Source organism: Cynocephalus volans, chromosome 18, assembly GCF_027409185.1.
Source record: "Cynocephalus volans isolate mCynVol1 chromosome 18, mCynVol1.pri, whole genome shotgun sequence".
NCBI lineage: Eukaryota > Metazoa > Chordata > Mammalia > Dermoptera > Cynocephalidae > Cynocephalus > Cynocephalus volans.
In genome coordinates this window covers 3,884,812-3,908,709 of record NC_084477.1, presented here as the reverse complement: position 1 = coordinate 3,908,709, position 23,898 = coordinate 3,884,812, and the positions used below count along the sequence as shown (strand labels likewise).

Here is a 23,898-nt window from a genome sequence, read left to right as displayed (position 1 = left end):
GATACAAAAGACATGGCCCCTGTGTCTTAGGTATTTACAATTTAATAGGACAGATGAGACATGAGGACATAGAATTGTATCAAAATATATTAAGAAGGAGCAGCTGTAAAGATATCTGTGTTGTGGAAGAGCAGAGTGTGGCATGCACCAAGGAACTGCGAAATGGTGACAGAGAAGGTTGACCAGGTAGTAGAAGAAATCTACAGAGTTCCTTGAGAGCCAACATGTTAAAGCAAAGGCAGCTTTGCAGGTCATTCTATGAGGAAGGACTTTATGGAGGTGATAAGGTGACTGTCTTAGCACAAATTCCCCCAAAATAGAGCCTAAGGCACAGCCTATGTATGTACTAACGACTTACTGGGGAGTGTAACCCCAGGGAGTCAAGAGTGAGATAATAGAGGCAGCAGGAAAGAGAGAAGCCCACATATGAGACAGTGCGCCACCAAGCTGGCCACAGCTTCACAAAACATAGCTGCTTGTTCAGCATTGCAAGACACCCTCAGAGAGGCCATAGGAGACCAGCGCAGCTGGGAACACCCTCGGGGGTGGGAGCACAAGCAACTCAATCCCCGGCTCCTTCCTGCCTCCTGATTCACACAGTCCAAGTCTGCTGCTTGAGGCATTAATGTCCCTTTGCTACTGGTTGGGTCAGCTACATCCAGGCAGCACTGGGGAAGCCAGAGCTTCCATGGGTCCAGTCCAGCAAGGGCGCAGGTGCAGGGTGGTACTGCATGTAGATCTGCGGTGGTAGTTACAGGGGCAGCTGGAATTTCATCACTATAGCCATAGAACCGCCACAGCCACGAGTAGGGGCTTGAATGCTGGGTCAGGGAGATCTGGGTTGGCACTCAAACTGAGTCCAGTCTGTGTAATCTGGTATTTGGTGCACAAGAGGATGACAAAGGCTGAACAAAGAAAAAAATCAACTAGGGGCGGTGACAGCAGTCATTTATGGGATGTGAGCCTGCACAGCAATGAGTTTAGAAATATTTCAACAGAAAAGCCTACTGTTGGTTTTAAATACAAATATGAAATAGGGGAGAGAGGAGTGGGAAGATTAAGCAAGCAAATGTGTTTGAAAGGTGGATCAGAGACCAGGCCCTGCTGGAAAAGCGTTATCTAATGCAGTTTCCTTGAGCATACCATGGAGGGTTATCATAAGATGTAGACTGCTGTGTTTAAGACAAAATTTTAATTAAGTGGTGAAAACAAAGTGTATGCCTCCTGTTTTACCTGTGACACCACACTCATTCTGTGAGTATCGTTGAATTAGGATTAGAATTCGGGAGATCCCAGTTCCCACCAAGTGCTTCCATGACTGTTCTCCAGACTTTGGTTCACTGTGCTTGTTTGTTGTTTTTCTGAACCTCGAGGAATACCACAGAGAAGTTACTTTATATTTAAACTGTCCTTTCCCTCTGGACCTGTAGACTCTGGTACCAATGGGTATTTCTTGGGTCCGTTCGTTTAATAGTTACCCATTTTTTTCCCCAGTATGAGCCATCTTGTTAAATATCCTCCCCTGACAAGCAGGGACTTAGGTATGGAATAGGTTCTAATGAGGCCCTGTCTCTTTGGTTATAGTGCTTGGAGGTAAGCAACTATCAGGGGGAGGAAAAAAAAAAAAAAAGGTTAAGTGTCAAATCAGAGTGAAAGCAAATAGTCTAAAACTGGGATAACTGTCCAAATGGGGCTTTCCGAAGACAAGGAGCCAAGTTTGAAACCAGAGGAGGCACAGACAAAGGAGAGCTGATGGCAAAGAATCCACGATGACACAGGAGATGAGCCTGGAATGATTTCCTAGGCACTGCGCGCTGTGTTATACCAACCACATCAACAACTATTGGCCCCTGCCTCCCCTATAAAAAAAAAATCACTAGATTTAATGGGAAGAAATGCCCTCCCCTTTTCAGTACCTAAGAAATAGCAGTGAATGGTAAGAGTAAGACCTACCAAAAGAGGAATACAGACATCTCACACTGAGGAGTGAGCCCCCAGACCACGTCACGGGGACTGCCTCGTGAAATCACTCTCTCCTGGCGACTCATCGGCCCTTCTGTTAAGGGAGCTCTCCGTTTTAATGCCCTACAAGCATTTGGGTGGCTGTGTCTCCACATGGCAGTCAGAAATAAATCTCAGTTTAAGCTGCTTACCTGAAATAGTTTTTTAACCCGTGGGAAAGGTTTCAACTTTCATGCTGTGCTGGGTTTCCTTTGGAACCGAGTCTTTGTGTACTAAACGTGATGAATATTAAACATGAAAGGGTTTTTTTTAGGATAAATAATTGAAATATAGAATTTGATAAAGGGAGGGAAGCAGATATGAAAGAGGGAATCATTAAGTAGAACTAATTTTTCACTTATAAGACATGCAGTAAATACTTAAGAGATGTATACTAAAAACCAACCACATTATGATTTGGTGTTTTAGAGGACCACTTTTATTGGTCAAATGGAAATGATCATTCCAAGAACTGGGAAACATTATTTAAACGAAGGTGGCCATGCCTAATTTCCTCTAAAATTCTTCGGCTTAAAAAACAGAGTTTAAAAAATGATCTTTTCTGATATTACAGGTAAACAGTTACAGAACCCATGTAGTAGGTAACTGATGAATTAAATATGTTTTCTGTAGATCCTGCTTCACTAATAGAAAATTTTTGATAATTCCCAAAGGGGCATTAGAAAACAGTGTAGCACGGTCTTTGGAAGCAGACTGTGTGATTTGAATGGTGGCTTTTATTTATCAGATCACCTGAGCAAGTAACTTAACCATGTTTGCCTCAGTTTCCTCATCTATAAAACAGTGATGATCACTAATTTCTACATGTCTCCACAGAGTTGTTGTAAGTATTAAATGAGATAATGCAGGTAAACTGCTTAGAACAGTGCCTGACATCTAGTAAGTACTCTCTGTGTCAGTGGGCTAAAATTAATATTTTTAATTAAACAGAAAGAGTTAGGAAAGCTTCCTCAACAAGTAAGCAGTGTAAACAAGATTTCAAAGAAGAACTGATCACTTGATTAAGAAAAGAAACTTTTCCAAGCATATTAAATGTACTGTTTTTTTAAAATGTTCACATATGAGTAGAGAGTATTAATTATCACTAATTAATAAAGTAGCATCTTTATTAAGCAGACTTCAAATAGTTTTGTGGACAAATGTAATTAAACCACTTCTTTAAAAATTTCTACAGATCAGTATATGTTTTTGAATGAACAAAAGTGGAATTTTCATTAATGTGATAAAATGTGCACCCACTTAATGTGGAAGGTTCTTCTATGCAATAACCACTTGGCCAACTCTAAAAGCCACATTTTATAGGTAGAGAATTTGAAACACAGTCCATCGAGTGATTTGTTCAAAATGATGCAGAGAATCCATGAGGAAGTGAGTTGTCCCCTAATCGTCTCCTCTCCCAAATCTATTTCTCTCCTATTTCTTTTCCAGATCAGTGCAACGCCATCCATGTTTACCCCATGCAGTAACCCAAGACTCGCTTCATTCTTCATTCATGCACAGCCGACAGATTTGCTTCCTTAAATTTATTGGACCCTCCTTGTCTCCCCTTCCCTAGTGCCACTGTATTAGTTCTGTTCCTCATCACAGTAATTGTTTTTCTCCACTAGGTTTCCGTCAAACCAGACTTGTCCCTCCCCCACGTCTTTATTTCTCATTGCAGCCAGAGAGAACTTGCTCTAAGGATAATCTGCAAAAGCAAAACCAAAAGAAAATAAAACTAAACTCTCTCGAACTGTACAGTGATAGAAATGAACAAAAACAGTTTAATGGCTCCTCAGACCCGTAGGGATACATTCCAAACTCTTCACATGGCATTGAAGGGTCTTCCTGGGAGAGTCTCTGGTCTTTCACTTCTCTGTAGAACTCTCTGCTTCTACATATTGAACTATTGGTGGGAACCCAAATGGTGCAATCAATGGCATGAGTTTACATAAGCTGTTCCCTCTTCCTGGAATAGGATTGGCTGCTCCTTCGCCCTCTCCCTTTTTTGGCCTGGTTGAAGTGTCCTTAGTCTTGATGACTCGCTCAGGTGGTGCCTGCTTCCCATAGAAAATCTCCTGAGTTAGGTGTTCCTCCTTGTATTGGTCCATTTCCATTGCTTATAAAAAAAATACCTGGAACTGGGTAATTTATAAAGAAAACAAAATTTATTGCTTACAGTTTCAGGAAGTCTAAAGTCCAGGGAACACATCTGGTGAGGGTCTTCTTTGGTGGTGGCTTTACAGCAATGCAGGGGTCTCACATGGCAGAGCAGAGAGAGAGACTCACATGCTCTCCTGTTAAAGCTCTCCAAACCACGCCCCTGACCACCATTATTAATCCATTCCTTAGGGCATGGTCTAAAATCTAAACACCTCTTCAAGGCCCCACTTTTCAATTGACCCTCTTAACAGTCACAGTGGGGATCAAGCTACTAAGACATAAAACCTGGGGAACACAACCCATATTCCTCCTCCTATTAGATGGAGTTTCTCCTTTGACCCCCTTCTCTGGAGTGAGCGTGTGTTCCTTGAAGACAAAAACCATGTCATATTAACTTTTATCTAGCAGATGGGGTAACAGATTGGGGTCACGGCTCAAGCAATACCTGTTCTAAGCACTTACTCTGTGTAGACTTGCTTACTCAGGTGTGGCAATTGAACCATACATAAGCTATTCAGTGTGGACATCTAGTGGCTAGAGTGGAAAATGACTTTGTTCTTGGGTATGTGTACATGTTCATAGACTTATCACGTATGTAAGCTCCAGAGTTCCAGCCCCTCCTGTGCCTCTCCTCTCTTCTTCCACTTAAAGCAATTTTGCTTCCAGAGACTCAACTATTCAATAGTAATAATCTGACATGTATTACCGTTTTACTAAACACATTCATATTCTCATTAAATACAGATATATACGCACACATACCACGTGTGTGTGTGTGTGTGTATGCACACGATGGACAGCATCGTGTACTATTATTCCTATTTTACTAGTGAGCAAAGTCAGTCTCGGAGCTCTTAATTAATTTTTCCAGAGTCACATGCTAATTATGTAAAGAAACTGGAATTGAATCCAGGACTTCGGCCGCAAACACATTCCTCTATTATAGAATTTATCACATTGTTTCACAATTATTTATTTCTCTCTTTATAATTCACCTTTGTTTTCCCACTGCTTAGCACAGTGCCTGGCACGCTACATATGTATGATATACGAGAGTACTTCCAAGAGTTCACGGAAAGATTTGTGTGATCTTTTAATTCTATTTTTCCATGAGTGTTTTACACTTGGTCTTAGCCAGAAGGCCAAGAAGTGATTCTGTGAACTATTTGAAGCACCCTCATATGTTTGTTGATAAATGTTTAAATGAGTGCATAATTAAATCACAAACAAGTATCTGACCCAAACGATGCATGGAATTAACATTTGAATACCAGTTTCATTTCCATGCTTTTGTACACAATATATTCTCACCCTTGTCAACTTGATAAAGTCCTCCCACTCATCAATTCAAATACTGTTTTCTCTTAAAACCTTCCCCAGTATTTTCCCCCAACAGAGATAAGTACTCCCTCCATTGCATTCTCCAGCTCCCCAACACAGCTCTGTTTCAGCACTTACCACATTCCCGTAACTATTTATACACCAGTCTTCTCCAGACTGTGAGATCTTTGTCAATATTTCATACAGAGGGAACAGCAATGTCAAAGCAGCCAGCTCTGAGCTGGCAGTTTGCAGCACGGGGTGTGTGCTCATGTGAGCAACGCTGCAAGATTGGCAAAGCCCCTGGGATACACCAGTGACATCACATTTTACAGACTGCTGCCTTCAAAACGACCAGGGGTACATAAACCCTTTCCAATGGCTGAGCTAGGAGAGTTTTACAAGAATCAATTTCTAGATTGTCAGTTTCCCCTTGTATTTTCTAGAAATCAGCTACCTACTCTCAAGGACTTCCTTCCTCAATCACCCTTCTACTTCACACCAAAAGGCAAACTCCTCATCTTTCCCAAGTCTTCCTGTTAGGGGATAGGTGGGGGGCATAACTCCAGAATGGCAAGCAAAGGGAAAATATAAAATATTGATGAAGACATTGAGGAAGTAAATGACTGCTCAGGTAGTTTCCAATGACTGCTTTTAACAAAATTGAATTGTTAGCTGGTAGATCATTAAAAATAATTATTGACAATAAATACTATATCATTGTTGGCATATAAATTCAGAAGAGTTCAAGTAATTGAATATAGTTATAGTTCTTATATCTAATAAGGATTGAATATAACAAAACTTCCATTGCCACCTGGATATACATGTGATCACGAAATCTCTCTTTGAATAGACCAAGTCAAACCAAATAAAGGCATTTTCCTGACCAAAAACCCATTAAATTAGTGCAGTTATAATTTTTAAAAATTGACAATGTTTTGCCAATAACTTGGTTTGGTAAATTATGTATATGCATAAACTCAGTAGTGAATGGTTATTTTTTTTACTTGAGCTTAGTTTTCAATAAATATAAAGAAAAAAATCTCTCTTTAACTTTATAAACAGAAAAAATAGAAAATCGATCTTGTGTTACTCTAAGTAATAGAAATAGTAATCACAGGTAGATATATTCTTTGTTGTGAGGGGAAACCCACATTGATGTCTTTAAAAGGTGTATTTCTAATTATATTTTTTACTTTTAATATTTAACAAAATATTTTGACCAATTATATACTGATATAAATTGTAGTAACTCAATTCATAAGACAATTTTTTTTTTTTAACACTGAGAGCCTTACTGTCCAGGAAATTTAAAAGTTTCAACTAATATTTCATAGTATTTATTGTCAACACATTTTGCTGTTGCAGAATAAGGTGAATAATTTAATTTTTTTTTTTTTTTTTTTTTTTTTTGCCGTACCAATAATTACTTTGGAATAAAATTTTTAGGAGAAAAGTAGACTAGAAATTTAAGTTTAAATGATTGGTCACTGTTTTATACACACACACAAACACAGGGACATATATATGTATATAAAATCACTAATATATTTATGAATCACTGGATACATTGGATATATTTATGAGTGAAGCAATAATTTAATTTTTAAATGTTTATGTTTACATTACACAACTCTTTAAACTTATGACAAAAACCGTAGATGTCACCTTTTAAATATATGAGCATGTACATCGTTTTTCAGAATTCCATTAGAGAAAACATTAGAAAAAAAAATGGAAGATTCCCTGCTATGGACCACAGACAGCCATGGAAGGTGTGATCAGCTTTATACCCTTCCTGGTAGTGACTGACCTTCCCACCTCTTGGGCCTGGTGCCATGTCCAGAGTCCAAGACACTCTTCCAAGAATTTAAGGAGGTTCACTTTGCCTTTGTAGAAGTTGCTCTTCCAGCCAGAAATGACTGCCCCGATCCTTTCTGTTCCTTAACTACTTGTATTAATGAGTTTTTTGTTGCTTATAACAGAATACTCAAAATGTGTGATTTATAAAGAAACGGAATTTATTTCTTACAGTGTTGGAGTCTGGAAAGCCCCAGGTCCAAGAGGCACATCTGGTGAGGGCCTTCTCGGTGGGGACTCTGCAGAGTCCTGAGGTGTTGCAGAGAATCACATGGCAAAGGGGCAAGAGTGTGTGAACGTGCTCACTTGCTCTCCTTATAAAGACATTCCTATGATAACCCATTTATCCAGTAATCCATTAACCCACAAATGGATTGATCCATTCATGAGGGCAGAACTCTCACGGTCCAATCACCTCCCAGAGGCCCCTCCTTTCAAGTACCATACTCGGATTTCCCACCCTCTTAACACTGTGACAATGGAAACCATGCTCCAATCCATGAACTTTCGGGGGACACATTCAAGGCTATAACATGCTTATTCCGTCTTTTATGTCCCAACTTAAGTTTTACCTCTTAGTGAAGTCATCCCCACAACACAGTCCCCTGGGATTGTACTTTTTCTGGCTTGTTGTTGCACCGTAAACTTGATATATGATTATGTATCATCTTAGAACACAGTATTGTAGTTTCCTTAAGGGTGGAGACTACACGTCTCTGGTTTCTCCTACAAGACATACTCAGCACAGTGGTAAGCATTTCATATGTGCCTGATCAATCTGCAGCTCTGCAGGGAGGGCTGGGACATCACTCTATCCCTAATAGAATTTGTGGGGGAGGGACATCACCCTCTGGTGGCAGCAGATGGTGTAAAGGCAAACTAGTGGGTTTTGGAGTCAGTCCTGGGTTCTTTTCAAAACTGTCTCCACCACCTGTTGGATCCTTAACCCTTCTGAGCCACAGACCCCTTTTTCTAAAAGGAGGGATATCATATCACGGGGCCTGATGCATAATCGGTGTTCAGTTTGCAGTAGTCATCTTCTCCTTTATTTTCCATAGTGTTAAGAGAAACAGATGCACCGCGTGGAATAATTGGGCTCAACATCGGTTAAAATGGACGTGTAAAGTAGTTTTAAGACAGTTCATTCATTCTCATTCTCCTGGAGTGTGTTCTGGGAATCAAATAGAATATAGCAAATAATTTTGACACAGTACCAAAATTCATTGCTAAATAAAGCACTGGTGGTGGGGAAGACTGCTACATATTTTGCAAGGAAGATGCATTGCAAATAGGTCACCTTCAAAGACTAAGTCTTGACTAAAACTGCCATTCATTTCTATACACACGCTGGCAGGGAGGGCCTGAGAAATACAGGTTTGCTCGCCCTAGATCTGTACTAACCTGTCAGGGGACTGAATGTTGGTGACTGAAATCAGGCACTTGAAACTCATTGTGCTTGCAAAGACATGCCCATGCTCAAAAACTATATTCATAGATTTTTAAAATCTCTTTGACCTAAAGAATGAGAAGGAAAATTAACTACCATCCTGCACCCTGACCCTTCTCAAAGCTGGGGGTTTTCATACTTCAGCCCTGAGCATAGAGTCTTTTTCTGACACTCTGTCAATACCACTGTGTCCCTCTACAAGTCCTCGCCCACCATGTCTCACAGTGTGCTTGATCTCTGCCTTCTCTTGCCTTCGTAGCACTGCACTAATTTACTTGTTTGATTTTTTAAAATTTTCTCTCTTACCCTCCGGACTTCAGGTTCCATGAGGCACTTTATATTTGATTTAAAAGTTTATAAAATAAATAAGATCAACAGTCTTTCATTAGAGTCAGCTTATTATGTCTCTGTCTTCAGGTTTTTAGATTTCCTTCTAGGACTATCATCAGTTAAAGAAAGGATAATATCACCCTTTAGGTAAAAATTTAAGAAGGTAAAAATAGATTTTTGAAGACAGCACATCTAACTTGATACTTTCCTTGTTCTCATAATTACTTATTATAATTTGAATTTAAGTTTACTATTTGCTATTATGTCACATTCTGAAGTATTTCCTTCTACCGTATTCCAAAACCCAATCTTCTTTTACCAATCACTTAAGTATTTAGTAAACATTTATTTATTTGTTCAACGAGTATTTATTGGACGCCGTACATATCAGACACTAAAGAATGATACCGTCCCTCATTCGCTCAACAACAGCAGAAACCTCTCACGGTGTAAATGAATATTAACTATGTTCTGCAAATTGCTTTCCGAATTCAGGGCCTCGTCATTTCACACTTTTATAACTGCAGAAAAACAAAATTTTATAATGTGAAAGGATTTTCAATTTTATGAAAACAAAAACTAAGGTCTGAAAAGACTGTGATTTGCTGAAAGTTACAGAGCTTCTTAATGGGGATCTGCCACTTGCCCCCAGGTCTCTTAACAACCTCCCACACCCTTACCCTGCTTCTCAGGAGACCAGCCTTGTTTTCATCCTCGATTAGAACCACTTTTTCTCGAACCTCTCTCCATCCACTCATTCTACAAATATTTGGGCTAATGTGTTCGAGGGAGCTCACAATTTCATTTTCTTTCCCATATCTGCTCATACACATTGCAGTTTTTATCTTGGTTAATATAATCGCTCTACTCATTAGGCAGGTTGGACATCTTCAAGTTATTTTTAACCCTCTCCCCTTCTCCTCACATTCAGTAAGCAGAAGGATTCTGTTGATATTAGTTGCTAAATGTCTCTGGAATCGACTTCTCTGCTCTTGCCTTCAACGTTACCCTAGTTGAGGCCCTATCCTATCCTGCCTGGACTATTGCAGTAGCTTCCAGCAGGTTCCCATGGCCCTGGACTGTGTTTCGAGTTCTATGCTCCTGCTAGAATGAGTGTCCTTCAGAAGACAAAAGAGGAGTAGGAACAAAAGGACAATTGAACTGTATTACTTTCATGTTTAGAAAGGGCAAGAGAGTGACAGATTTGTAATTTACTATGTTATACAGGAAAAGGTTAAAAAACAAAACAGGAAGAAAACATCTTAGCTAGAAATTAAAAGCCCTTCTCAGTGTGGCCTCCTCTGCTCTCTCTAAATTTCTCCACCTCCTCTGAACCCTGGCATCTCTGAATCCTCTCACCATTCATAGACCCTTTCGTGTCCTTTGACACCTCTATTCTCTGGTACATAATTCTCCATTCTTGCTGGAATGTGCGTCTCCTGCCTCATGCACAGATGTTCCCTATTCAGTGACTCCAGTACATTGTGTCTTAATTGTAGCAGTTACCCATCCTATAGTATTCTAGTTGTTTTCATGTCTATGTTCCCTGTTCCTGCCTCTTGGTCATCACCCGTCTGGTGACTGGACGTCTTCCAGTACCCAGCAGACAGTAGGTGCTCAATAGGTGCTTGTTGAGTGAATAAATCACTCTGTCTGGAGTGACAGAGAGATACACAAATAAAATTGTTAATGTGGCTTTGTTGTAAAATAGAGGTATGAATGAAGACCTTGGGAGCGCAGAGGCCTTGCCCCCTTGTCAGCAATCCCTGCATGTGAACAGTTCATAGACTGCCATCTGCTAGCAGACAGCATAAGCAGCCCTCTGTGTAATTTCACCATGACTTGAGTCAGTTTGAGCTGGCAGAACCCACTTTGACCTTATTTCTAACAGCCGAGTCACATGCAGCCTGGAGAAGGCAAAACTAAAACACTTGTTCCAGTGATTCTCCCTGACTCACTCCAGGGTTTCTCTTTGGTGGAAAATTTAATACGATAACTGCCTCATTGGGGTGGGGTTGATTTTAGGACTTCTGTTTTTATCCTATGATCTGCATGCCACCTTCTATTCTATGTTGTCTTTTATGGTAAATAACTTTCCAGTTGAATTTCCTGGGGGCTATGGGGCATAGTTACTCTTAGATCTGTTAGCTTGATAGCACCCCGTGGGTCTCAGGTACTCTGTTAAGGAGTTTCCAGTGGAGAAGGAATCTCCTGTCTTAGGTCTGGTCCTCCCCACACCATGCAATACTTTTCCACTTTCTCTTCTTGCAGGGATTGTTTCCATTGCCACCCTAACCGTGCTGGCCTATGAACGGTATATTCGCGTGGTCCATGCCAGAGTGATCAATTTTTCCTGGGCCTGGAGGGCCATCACCTACATCTGGCTCTATTCACTGGCGTGGGCAGGAGCACCTCTCCTGGGCTGGAACAGGTACATCCTGGACATACACGGCCTAGGCTGCACAGTGGACTGGAAATCCAAGAATGCCAATGATTCCTCCTTTGTGCTCTTCTTGTTTCTCGGCTGCCTGGTGGTGCCCGTGGGCGTCATAGCCCATTGCTACGGCCATATTCTGTATTCCGTTCGAATGGTGAGTTGCAGACTACAAATGCCCCTCTCCCAACCCAAGTCCAGTGTGGAAACTTTTTTTAAATTGGTTATGAATATTCATGGGGTACAAAGCTGACCATCACCACTTGTGCCCAAGATGTGATGGCCAGATCAATACAGGCAGCATGCCCACTATCACAAATTGTGATTATACCCTGTGTCCCCCACCAATTAATCCTGACCTCTCTCCCTATCCCCTTTCCCCCCCACTCCACTTTGTATCCCTAGGTATGTTCTCTCCCTCTGCAAGTCCAATGCACCACTGTGGTCTTTCTTTCCTTCCTTCTTTCTCTCTTAGCTCCCACTTATGAGTGAGCACATGCAGTATTTATCCCTCTGTGCTTTGCTTATTTCACTCAACACAAGTTTCTCCAAGCTTATCCATGTTGTTACAGATGGGAGTATTTCATTCTTTTTTATGGCAGAGTAGTAGTCCATGGTGTATATATATCACAGTTTCCTTATCCAGTCATCCGTCAATGGACATTTAGGTTGGTTCTATGTCCTGGATATTGTAAACAGAGCTGCGATGAACATGGGATTGCAGGTAACCCTTCAACATATGATTTCCACTCCTCTGGGTATATACCCAGAAGAGGGAATGCTGGATCCTATGGCAGATCTATCTGTAGTTGTTTGAGAAACCTCCATACTGTTTTCCATAGTGGTTGTACTAATTTACAGTCCCACCAACAGTGCAGGAGCGTTCCCTTCTCTCCACACACTCGCCAGCATTTGTTATTCACCATCTTTTTTATAATAGCCTGTCTAACTGGGGTGAGGTGATATCTCAGCGTGGTTTTATTTTGCATTTCCTTGATGATTAGTGATGTTGAGCATTTTTTCATGTACCTGCTGGCCATTTGTATGTCTTCCTTTGAGAAATGTCTGTCTATTCAGCTTCTTTGCATTTTTTAAAATTGGGTTATTTGTTTTTTTTACTGTGTAATTGCTTGAGTTCCTTGTATATTCTGGATATTAATCCCTTGTAAGATGCATAGTTTGCAAAAATTTTCTCCCATTCTGTAGGTTGTCATTTCACTCTGTTGATTGTTTCCTTTGCTGTGCAGAAAGCTTTTTAGTTTGATATAGTCCCATTTGCTTATTTTTTCTTTTGCTGCTTGTGCTTTCAGACTTTTGTTTAGGGTGGAAACATTTTCCTAGAAAAGAATCAAGCTCTTCCACATGATGGGTAGTTGCCCAGAGCTGGAGCAGCTCCAGCGAACTTTCCACTTGGTAACACTTTGTATTATCAGTCACTCTCTGACAAGATCAATGAGGAATTACATTTACTGTCTCTACACCATGATTTTACCCATTTAAAGGTCACATGAACCCACTGCTAGAGAGTGGCACAGGTGTTTTGTCTGGAAATCACGTTAGAGTCATAAAAGACAAGAGCTGACCACAATCATTTCACGATGGGCATCAGCAAGAAGGATGCTTGAACTAGCAGAGATGGGTCGCACTCCAGACCCCAGTCTCCAGCTTCAGCCATCGTGTTTTTCCTCCTCTCTCACCGCCTCTGCCTTCTCATCTGTTCTCTGCTGTCCTCAGAAGTCCCCTGTCTCCTGCTCACTGTCAGACCCCTCTAGAGTTCACCTTTTGTTTTTAATCAAACTTAGCCGCATGTATCACTGTACATCGGGACTCCTTGCCCTCACCTTCTGTATTCCTACTTTCTTTACACACGCTCATTATGTTGAAAGAAAAAAAGAATCCCTATATCAATCCAACTATCTGTCTTCTCCATGCCCAAAGTCAAGCTGCAAAGAGGAGCTGGAAGAAAAACCACACGTGTCCATATTCCAATGCCCTCTCAGCCCCATCCAGCAATCTTTGTGTCCTTATATGTCTGTTCTGTCCACACCATAGCTGTAGCAAGTCCTCAGCCCTCTTTTGAGTACCTGCCCTATGACCCACCCATCCTTATCAAACAATCATGCTTCTTATTTAGTGCGCAAAAATCAAGCCATTATCAGGAACTTTCTCAACTCCCTGCCTCCCTATATACAAGCCTGCGTCTGCACTGATTCTTAGACTGCTCTCCTCAGTTACAGATGACAGGAGCGGTCTCTCCGGACCAAGCTTATCCTATATTCTGATTGTCCGCCCTATAGTCCCTCCCCCCGATTCTCTGCCCCAGACACCCCTCTCGAGTATAATAATATTCTCTTTTATATATATCTTCAGTCTCTTTCTTACTCCTTTACTCTTGGTTCTTTCCCTTTAGCACGTGTCCATGCTAATTTAAAACAAAAGCAAAATCTGCTCTCAGCTCCCTCTAACTGTCACTTGATTTCTCTCCTTCTTGTCACTGCTAACTCAAAGAACCATTGGTGGCTTTTGGTGCCATATTGTCACTCAGTAAACATTCATTTAACCAATATTTAGTGCACATCTAAACTGTACCAATTACTTACTGACATGGACTGAATGTTTGTGTCTGTACCAAATTCCTGTGTTGAAGCCCTTACCCCCAATATGATGATATTTGGAGACTGGGGCCTTCGGGAGGTGAATAGGGTTAGATGAGGTCATGAGTGTGGACTCTGGTCTGATGGGATTAGTGTCCTTATAAGAAGAGATACCAGAGAGCTAGTGTGCTCATGCTTGCCCCCCACCAACATGTGCCTAAAGAAGAGGGTGTGGGAGCACACAGTGAGATAGTAGCTAAGAGAAGAGCCTCACACTGAAATCTCCTTGGCAGCACTTTGATCTTGGACTTCTCAGCCCCCAGAACTGTGAGAAATACATTTGTCATAGTTCAAGGAGATCGTAGTTGAGTAAATTCATCTAGCCTTTATTCCCCAACCCATCGCAAATTGCTGCCTCCTTGCTCTACCACATTTCCACTGAAACAGTCCTCATTTACAGTCTTTGATGATCTCCCAAATGTTAGCTCCAGTAGACACATTTGTATTTCTGTTTTTATCTGGCATCTGTGGCATTTGGGACTGTTGGCAACTTCTACTTTCTTGTGACTTTCTCCTCCCATTGATTCTAGGACCCCATCCTCTGCTGTCTTTATTGCTAACTCTCTGGCCCCATTCTTAGGTCTCCTTCAAAGGTGTGTCTTCCTTCCTTGGGCTTCCCCAGCCTTTGAGCTTGGCGCTTATCTCACACTCCACACTGGCACTGGGCGATCTCACATACTGCTGGGATTTCCCCTTCTAACAAAAGCTTGATGACTTGAAATCTCTATTTGCAATCCAGGTCTGTCTTCTGACCTCTATCAGATCCTCACAGTCAATTGCCTATTGAACACCTCCACTTGGATGGTCCACAGACTCGTCACATTCAACATACATGGAGATTAATTTGTCATCTTACTCCCAAATCTGCTATTGCTCCGTCATCTTTCTCATGAATGCTCATTGTGCCTAACTACCTAAGCCAGAAGTTAGGGAGTAACTTTTGACTATTCTTCATCTGTGTCTTCCCCCTACACTCAACTAATGATCAATTCTTATCTATTCCACTTAAATATTTTTCCTATAGCTGTTTTTTCCCTCTCCCACTGCCATAGACTCAATTTCAAAGGACCTTAGTTGTCCTTTCTTTATTCTAATTTCCTCTAATCCACTCTCTGCTCACTGCTACCAGAACGATTGTTCTCAGATATTACCTTCAGAGGTTTCATCGTCTTCAGGATTAAAAATAAAGCCCCTGGATGAAGTTGGCAGGTCCTGTGTGGCATTTCCTGTCTACCCATCCAGCCTCATTTCTTGACACTCCCCTCCTGACACTTCAGGCTCCAGCCAACTGCAATATCTCTTGTTCCCAGAACATGTCATGTGTCATGTGTCCTTTTGCCTCTTTGCCTTAGTGTGCTTACTTCCTCTGGACCATTCTATCTCTCCTTACTTGACTCACTCCTCCTCACTGCAGAAGGCTGAGGTCAGGATTTTCTTGCTGTAACCCACCCTCAGAATTGGTCACCCATCCCGTGTACTCCTACAGCCCTCTCCGGTCACCTCCCTCATAGTCACCTACTGAAGCAGTCTGTTCATGTGCTGGCCACCTTCACCAAATAGCAAATTCCTCAAGATCAGAGACCAAGTCTTACTTATTTTTTTCACCTGTAGCCAGAACAGTGCCTGCACGTAATAGGTGATCCGTGACAAGTTACAAGCAGAGGGCACAGAAAGGGAAAACAGTGAAAGTGTGAAAAGATTTGATGCTAGACTGAGCTATCACCTCAAGAGAACTCCAGTGCAAGTAATTTGCCTCTATTTCCTCATTCAGAGAAGGGTGACTTGTAACAGCGATGGAGACATAGCTACTCACTTGAGAATGTGGACTCAGTGAATTCTGGCGATCCACAGTTGTCTGGATCAGTAAGCACTAAGCATCAGCCCTTTATATGAGCAAAGAACATTTTTAGAGGGAATTCTGTAGAATTTGTCTTAAGTGGCTCATTCTTTAGGACAGATTTGTGCATGTGCTCTTGCTTCACCCATAGCCGATTTTGAAAAATATCCTCAAATGATTCAATAAAGGGGATGAGACTTGAAGTAGAGCTCTTTATTTGGAAAATGCTTCATGAGCAGAGGGAAGGCACAGAGAGTGATAAAACAAGCTAAAAAGAGAGAAATGAAAAATAATCATGGAAACTTCATATACACGAACCCAAATGATCTGCAACACCAGTTGGGATCTTCTTATACCAACTGGGGAAGTATAGGTCAGCATTTGCTAAAACTGACTTCTCCAGCAGACATAGAATTCCAAGGTGATCAATGATCACTCTGCTTTGGTAAATGGTGAGACAGGACGGGGGCCGACTTGCCCAGACAGTGGTACAGACACAACTGTTGGACCTGGATCGTGGGGGCTCAGAGGGCAGATACCTGAGATGTGGTTGGACTACTAGTTTATTAAAACTCTGAAAAGTCAAAGTCATGATTCCAAATATCCTATAGTATCATAAAAAGTACATATGGATTTAAGTATGTTAGTTTCAAATGTGAATAAATATTTAGTCTTGAAAATAACCCACCAAGTCATACACGTGGGCACTAGAACCCAGCCAGGTTCTGTTAATTCTAAGAGGTTATCATCTTAACCTCCTTTCATCTTCATTCTTAGAGAAAGGAATCAACTTGCTCAGGATCATGTTGGGAGCAAAAGTGGTGAATCTGGGATATGAACCCAGATCTTCTAATTTCAAATCTAGAGCTTTTACCAGAACCCGGTATAACCTTTTAACTATAACCTCTAGGAGAACCCACTCCCCCAAAAATAATGTTCTGAAAATAGAATAATGTCTTATCACATTAAATTAAATGGTTTTTTTAAAAAATAGAATTGCACACAAAGATAACAATAGTACCAAAAGATTAATACCCACTTGCCCCCCCACATTCTCTGTTAAACAATTGACCATTCTAATTTTCCATGTTTTTCTCTGTTTTTTGTGAATTCGAATCCATGATTTGAATAACAATATAGTTTCTTAAATATAATTTTAGGTGGTATCAATAATTTAGGAATATCAATTCAAATTTATTTTTGGATACCATAAGCACATGTCCTAAACGACTTCTTTGGACAATTTTCCCTTAATTTTTATGATAATTCTAGAACTAAAAGATATACTTAGAGTTCATTGAAATGCAATAAATTTCCCACTTTAAAATTATCAATACTAAGTACCAACAATATGGCAGATAACTCTTTTTAATCAATGCATAAGGCATCTTTTTTTGTCACAAAATTCTTATGACATCTTGCAATGATCAGAAATTTTCGTTTTTATTTAAGAACATAGTTTTGGTGTGCAGGAATATTCTTTCCCTCACCTTAATAACATGTTTATGATAATTACAGGAGAAACATCTAAAGAATCTTTTATCCAAGAAACTCGAAGAACCTTCAGGCTGTAGATCATTATTTCTCAATATCTTTAATAGGGACAAACTAGGAGTGGATATCCTGATTTTAGAGGAGTGGACTCCCTAGGTTTTACAAAGTACTGTCCTCTACAAATGAGCCCCTGATGAAACCAACCACAAATTCCCCCTCATTAAATCCCACAGTGAATTGAAAGACAGAACAGTTTCCAGCAAGAATTCATTTGAAGATTAAGTCCTCGTGAAGACCAGCTACCCTGACATGACGAGGATTTGCTGCCTGGCTTGAGAACTTGAGGATTAATGCTCTAGATAAAAGAGTCTCCAGGATCATGGAAAAATTGTTTGCATTTTATCATGACAGCTTCAGGCTATCTTTAAGTGTCTTGAAGACTTAGGCAAAAAAATTCACTTTCTTCTTATTAAGGAAATTAGAAAAGCATTAAAAACCATTAAAGGATCTAAGATGCTACCATAACATGTTACAACTATAATATGTTGCAGGTGAGGAGACCAAAGCCCAGAGAGATTACAGCTGGGCCCGGCTGCAGGTCTTGGATCAAAAGTCAGTGTCCCAAGTCCCATACAGTTCTTTTTCCTTTAAGGCAGGGCCAAGAATGGTGTCTGAGTATCTGTTATAAAAACAGCGGAAAGAAAACTTCTTTCATTTTCAACCCCTTCCTTTTTCTCCTTTCTACAGCTTCGTTGTGTTGAAGATCTTCAGACAACTCAAGTGATCAAGATTTTAAGATATGAAAAGAAAGTGGCCAAAATGTGCTTTTTTATGATATTCACCTTTCTGGTCTGTTGGATGCCTTATATTGTGATCTGTTTCTTGGTGGTTAATGGTTCTGGACATCTGGTAACTCCAACAATATCTATTGTTTCGTATTTCTTTGCTAAATCGAGCACTGTATACAATCCAGTTATTTATATCTTCATGATCAGAAAGGTAAGCTTTGCAATTAACTGATTGTTCGCACCCTACAGGTGGGGTGGGAAAATAAAATACTTTTATAGAGGTGATTAAGAGCAGTTTCAATGATAAAAACCTCAATCAAGAATTGTATAGGAAAGTAAAGGCTTCAGGAAGAAACATAGAATATTTCCAAAGAAAATAATAACCTACGAATAGAGGTTCATACTTGTTAGGTAAAGTTTGATTAAAATTAATATTTAATTAATCAGAAAATATTTTATGCCTAGTAATAATAACAGCCACAAAACTAAGCATATATTTAAAATTCTTACTGTATTAAACAGGTTACACCTATTATCTTTACAAAACCCCATGAAATAGGCCCTTATTTTATTTGTGGATTATGAACTAGCTTCAGAGAAGTTAAATAATTTGCCTAACCCTGAAAATGTTGGTACCATGATTTGAACCTGGTTTGCTTGAATCCCCTAATCCAGTGCTTAGAATTCCTCACTTGGGGTTATAGATATTTCAGCAATTGGTCTGGGTTGTTATTCACATGCCACAGCCAATGTCTGTTCATGATTAATTTGGCTCAGGAAACTTACTTTAGGTCTGTTGGGAAGCTTATTATCTGTTTCTAGTAGAAAGGTTTTGATTTGATGGCTGTCAGTCATGGCTATGAGAGCCCTCAGTATAGTTAATATAAACCCGAGCCTCTAAGTTACAAAGTTTAAAGATCGGAGAATGTAAAAATTAAGAATATAATTACTGCAATTTAAAATGTAATGGGTCATGATAATAACAGGCAATAATATTTGCTCTGACTTCTAATGCTCAAGAATTTGGAGAAAGAGGACACTTTTATATCGACCTTACCACGTTCAGCGCTAAATCCCCATCTCTCTTCTTACACCTTTCCTTTTCTTTGAATATTGTTGGCTTACTGTCTTCATCAGCTTGCTCTCACATGACTTCAATTTCCTTTTACTGATGGTCTTTCTCTCTCTTTCTTGGTGCCTTCTATTTGTCTACTTCCTTTAACCCTGAGATTTTAAACTTGGAATCCTTAGAAACTAAGAATTCCTTGAATTGGCCTCAGAAGAGCCATTGAAACTCCTGAAATTGTTTATAAAATCTTTTTGAGTATGTGCACATGTGAATTTTTCTAGTGAGATGGATTATAACTTTAATTAATTTTCTGTAGGAGTGCAAAATACTTTAAGGACCACCACCTCAATAGACAAATTTTAAATACATTCACTTACAATTCTATGTTGCATCTTCTCTCTCATCCGATGGGCTATAAATAAGTGCTTCTAAAACTTTATTGTGCTTACACCACACCTGGAAATCCTGTAAAAAATAAATGCAAATTCTGATGCCTAATATTCTGCATTTCTAACAAGCTCCCACATGGTCCTAGTATTTCTGGCTCCTGGGAGCACACTTTAAGCAGGAAGTCTAAAAGATACAATTAACAAACAAGTGGAAACAAATAAATAAATAAGACCATGATCCTTTTCCTCGAAAAGTTTGCCATTTATACAAAAAAACTTTTTTTTTTTTTTTTTTTGACCGGTAAGGGGATTGTAACCCCTGGCTTGGTGTCACCCGCACCACGCTCAGCCAGCAAGCACACCGGCCATTGAAAAAACATTTTTTGACATACATACTCTATTTAGCCTTTATAATACTGTATCTTTAGCACTTAACAATACCAAACAATGGTTTGGTGAATAAAGTCTGAAACAAATATTTGAACATGTGAGTATAAACTAAATGCTAATTTGCATGTAATTGGGGATCGAAGAAGACAAAAATCAATACAGCTATGTATTATATGTTTTACTGATATTTCTTGATCTGGGAAAGCGCACATATTAAACTTTTATTTTGCTCTAAACAAAGGGAATAACAATTACATTAGCTTTTTATTTATGTGTTTTATCGGTCATGATAGACCCATTATTGTAACAAACAAGCCCAAGATTTCAGTGGATTAGCACAGAAAGTGTCTATTGCTCACTCGGGTCAGAGTCCACAGTCTAAGCATTTGGGGGTGGAGATGGGATCTGGCCTGTGCAGTCATTTAGGAATGTAGGTTCCTTCCATTTTATGATGTTACCATTGTCAGACTTCAGCATTGAAGCTTTTGGTAGAAGGAGAAGAGATAAGCTTCTGAAAGGGGGCTGAGAAGTATAGTTCAGCCTGGACGCGTTGAAGAATTGTGGGTCTTAGTGACATTAGCCCTCCCTGCTGGAGTATTTTCCCCCCCACCTGGTTAGTAATCTTGATAGAAAAAAATTCTCTAATTAAAGGAACATAGTGAGTATACCACATTGTAAACTCTGCTAGAAAAGGCCTTGTCTGTCTTTGTTGCTTACCATATCTCTAAAATACACCACAGTGGCTGTCACCTCCTAAGTACTCACTGAATATTTGTGGACAAATTAATGTTCAAAATTCCTCAAAGGAACAGATCTAGCTGCCCTCATAGAAGGTGCCAACAAATTGAAGCTATGAAGATTACAACGTATTGAAATAGTCCTCTGTGGTCTGTTTAATAAATTGTGAATTACCATAAATAAAAAACATAAAACTCCAGGGTGACTTAAGTAGACCTGAGTATTATCACGTAAACCCATACCCACATCAGCTAACAAACAAAAAACAACCCAAGTTAAGCTCAACTAATTTTCCTGAATGTTAATCCAGATTAAAGGCCAAACTTTTACTTAATATTCAACTTTATTTTCTCTCTGCCCAGTTTCGAAGATCTCTTTTACAGCTTCTGTGTTTCCGACTGCTGAGATGCCAGCGGCCTGCTAAAGACCTACCAGCAGAGGGGAGTGAAATGCAGATCAGACCCATTGTGATGTCACAGAAAGATGGGGACAGGCCAAAGAAAAAAGTGACATTTAACTCTTCTTCCATCATTTTTATCATCACCAGTGATGAATCGCTATCAGTTGAGGACGGTAACAAAACCAGTGGGTCCAAGCTTGATGTAATCCAAGTTCGTCCTTTATCGTAATGAGTTATAGTAATGAAAGATGGAGCCTTAAATTGGACACCGCTTTTGGACTTCCATGATAAGGACTGTTCTGAAATCCCCATTCTGTGTATATCAACAGAACTTTTATGACCCAGCAGGAAGTCTGAAATGACCATATGCTCTCTGGCATCAGGAAACCATTGAGCAAGACGAATTCTTTTAATTTAACAGGTGCTTTACATAATGAAAAACTATTTGTGGCACAAGGTGGACATCTGACAACATCATCTTCTAACATGTTGGGAATGTTCATTTCAAATATATTTTTTAAATGACTATATTTTCCAAGGCACATAATACATTTTTCTTAAAAATATTGTGTTGTAAAAATAAACTTGCCTCATGCACATGAGTGAAATAGCTAGAAAATCTTGAATTGTCTGTAGTATTGGATACTATTCAGTGTCGTGCCATATGTTTGACCAAATCAAATTTATCAAGGAGATAATACTAGGATAAAAAAGAAAAATCAATCCCCTAACTTTATTTAAACAAAAGACTTGTTATATGTCTATTATGATAAAGAGGAGCTTCATATTAACATGCTACTGAGCAAGCTCTAGAAGACACTACTAAGAAGCATCATAGCAAAGAGAATAGAGTGATTAATTTCAAGGTAATTATGGTATATAGTTAATTATACAATAGTGAGGATGTACATGAAGATGATGTTGACGGTCGATCGGTATCTCCATATATTTCATTTCAAACATAACCATGGGAGGATTATCCTTCCCTTTTAATAATTTCCCACAGTTTGGCCAAGGGTTCTGGATTGAGAAAAGGAGTTCCAAGTAAACTTACATTTGAAGGGGCATGAAATGAGTGTAGAAGTATATTCATAAAATGTATTAATTAATCTTCATGCTCATCAATCAGCCCACTGGATAATTGATCATCAGTGTTAGTGAAGAAGCCATTTTTCCATGCATCATTGTTTAGTCTTGTAGGAGACCAGAATATGCTACCCCCAAATATGCCCCTTTGGCATAAAGATAATTTTGAGCTGAAGGCAACTGAGAAGAAGCAGATACAAGAAAACTCTGTGCCCTTCCCCCATTTGCCTGAAAGCAGGACATGAATTTACAGAACTGTCCTGCTCCCTTTTCTACCGGGAAGGACAAGGTTGATCACCAGAGACAACTGTAGACTTTTGTCATTCTGGAGACTGCACCAGAGCAATCTACGTAACACACTCCCATTTACTTGCCTTCCTAGAATTTGCTGCCACTAGAGCCTCAAAGGCTTTTTCCTATGTCTTATCATTTCCCTAAAAATTCACTCCTCTTGGTGGAAGATGCCAGGAAGTTCTATGCTTGCCCTTTGAGCATTACTCATTTCCTGGATATCTCCCTTGTAATATATACACATTAAAAGCTTTTGTTCATTTTTCTTTTCTTAATGTCTTTCATTATAGGGGCCCCAGCCAATGAACCTAAGATGGGTAAAAGGAAAAGAATTTTTTTTCCTCCCCTACAAACTAAACATGAGTTATTAAACTCAAGGATTTCTTTGACAATATAGAAAAGAAACACTGAATATTTTATTTTATTGCTTAATTTTTATTTCTTAGAGGAACCTCCTCCTAGTTTTGCATCTTCATAATTGATCGTGTTCGAAGGATTTCTAAATGACTCAGTCAGCCTATTGAAGAAGGAAAAACCAAAGAAAATGTTTTCAGTAAATGTACTTATAAAAATCAAGTTTATTGCTGGTTCTGCCAGAGTATGTTGTTCAAGAGTGAGTCACTACATTGTTTCTGAGGGTGTGAAATCGAATAAAATATGACTCATATTTCTATAAAAGCTGTCTTCATTGCCTTCTTTCTACTCTCTTGTATATATAGATATTTAATTTATGAATAAAACCCTTTTCTATCTTTCACTTAGCATGGCATTAACAGCCTCTTTTTTCTTATTTTTGGAAGGGAATATAGCCATTCGATGACTGAGAAATAGAATGGATTCATTTTGTAACTACCTGGAACTCCCCTGAATTCTTTTTTACACTTCTGGTTTGAATCTGAGTGCTGTGGTTAGATAAGTTTCATTCAGGTAATGAACAGTGTGGTTAACATGTTAGACAAGTTGAGATTTCTAGTCCCAGGTGCTGAGTCAATCCTATTGTGAGTGCTATTATGTCCTTTAAAGGAAAATCGTGATCACTGTCTTGGGGCCTTACTTTTTGAGAAGTGAAAGAGATCTTAGCCATTGCACTGTTAGATTTAGAACAACGCAACCTGAGCGTTCATGATGTGCTGGGGAAGCTGTGTGTTGCAACCTAAAAAAATGGGATTCCCCCCCCCCCCATAATTGCAATTAACACACAGAG

At 39.6% G+C, this 23,898-nt stretch overlaps 1 protein-coding gene across 3 annotated transcripts in view; it reads left to right on the top strand.

The window, feature by feature from the left end:
* The window catches only part of OPN3 (opsin 3), a 44,445-nt gene extending 21,073 nt beyond the window's left edge, over window positions 1-23,372 (top strand). The window contains exons 2-4 of one of the 3 annotated variants that reach the window (XM_063082815.1): window positions 11,396-11,715; window positions 18,291-18,542; window positions 21,280-23,372. In XM_063082815.1, the coding sequence (XP_062938885.1) occupies window positions 11,396-11,715; window positions 18,291-18,542; window positions 21,280-21,546 (839 nt within the window). In that variant the 3' untranslated portion in view covers window positions 21,547-23,372. Of the gene's footprint in view, window positions 1-662; window positions 725-11,395; window positions 11,716-18,290; window positions 18,543-21,279 lie in introns of those variants that run through there. The other 2 variants (XM_063082816.1, XM_063082817.1) reach the window with 2 other exon arrangements.
* Window positions 23,373-23,898: the final 526 nt, after the last annotated feature.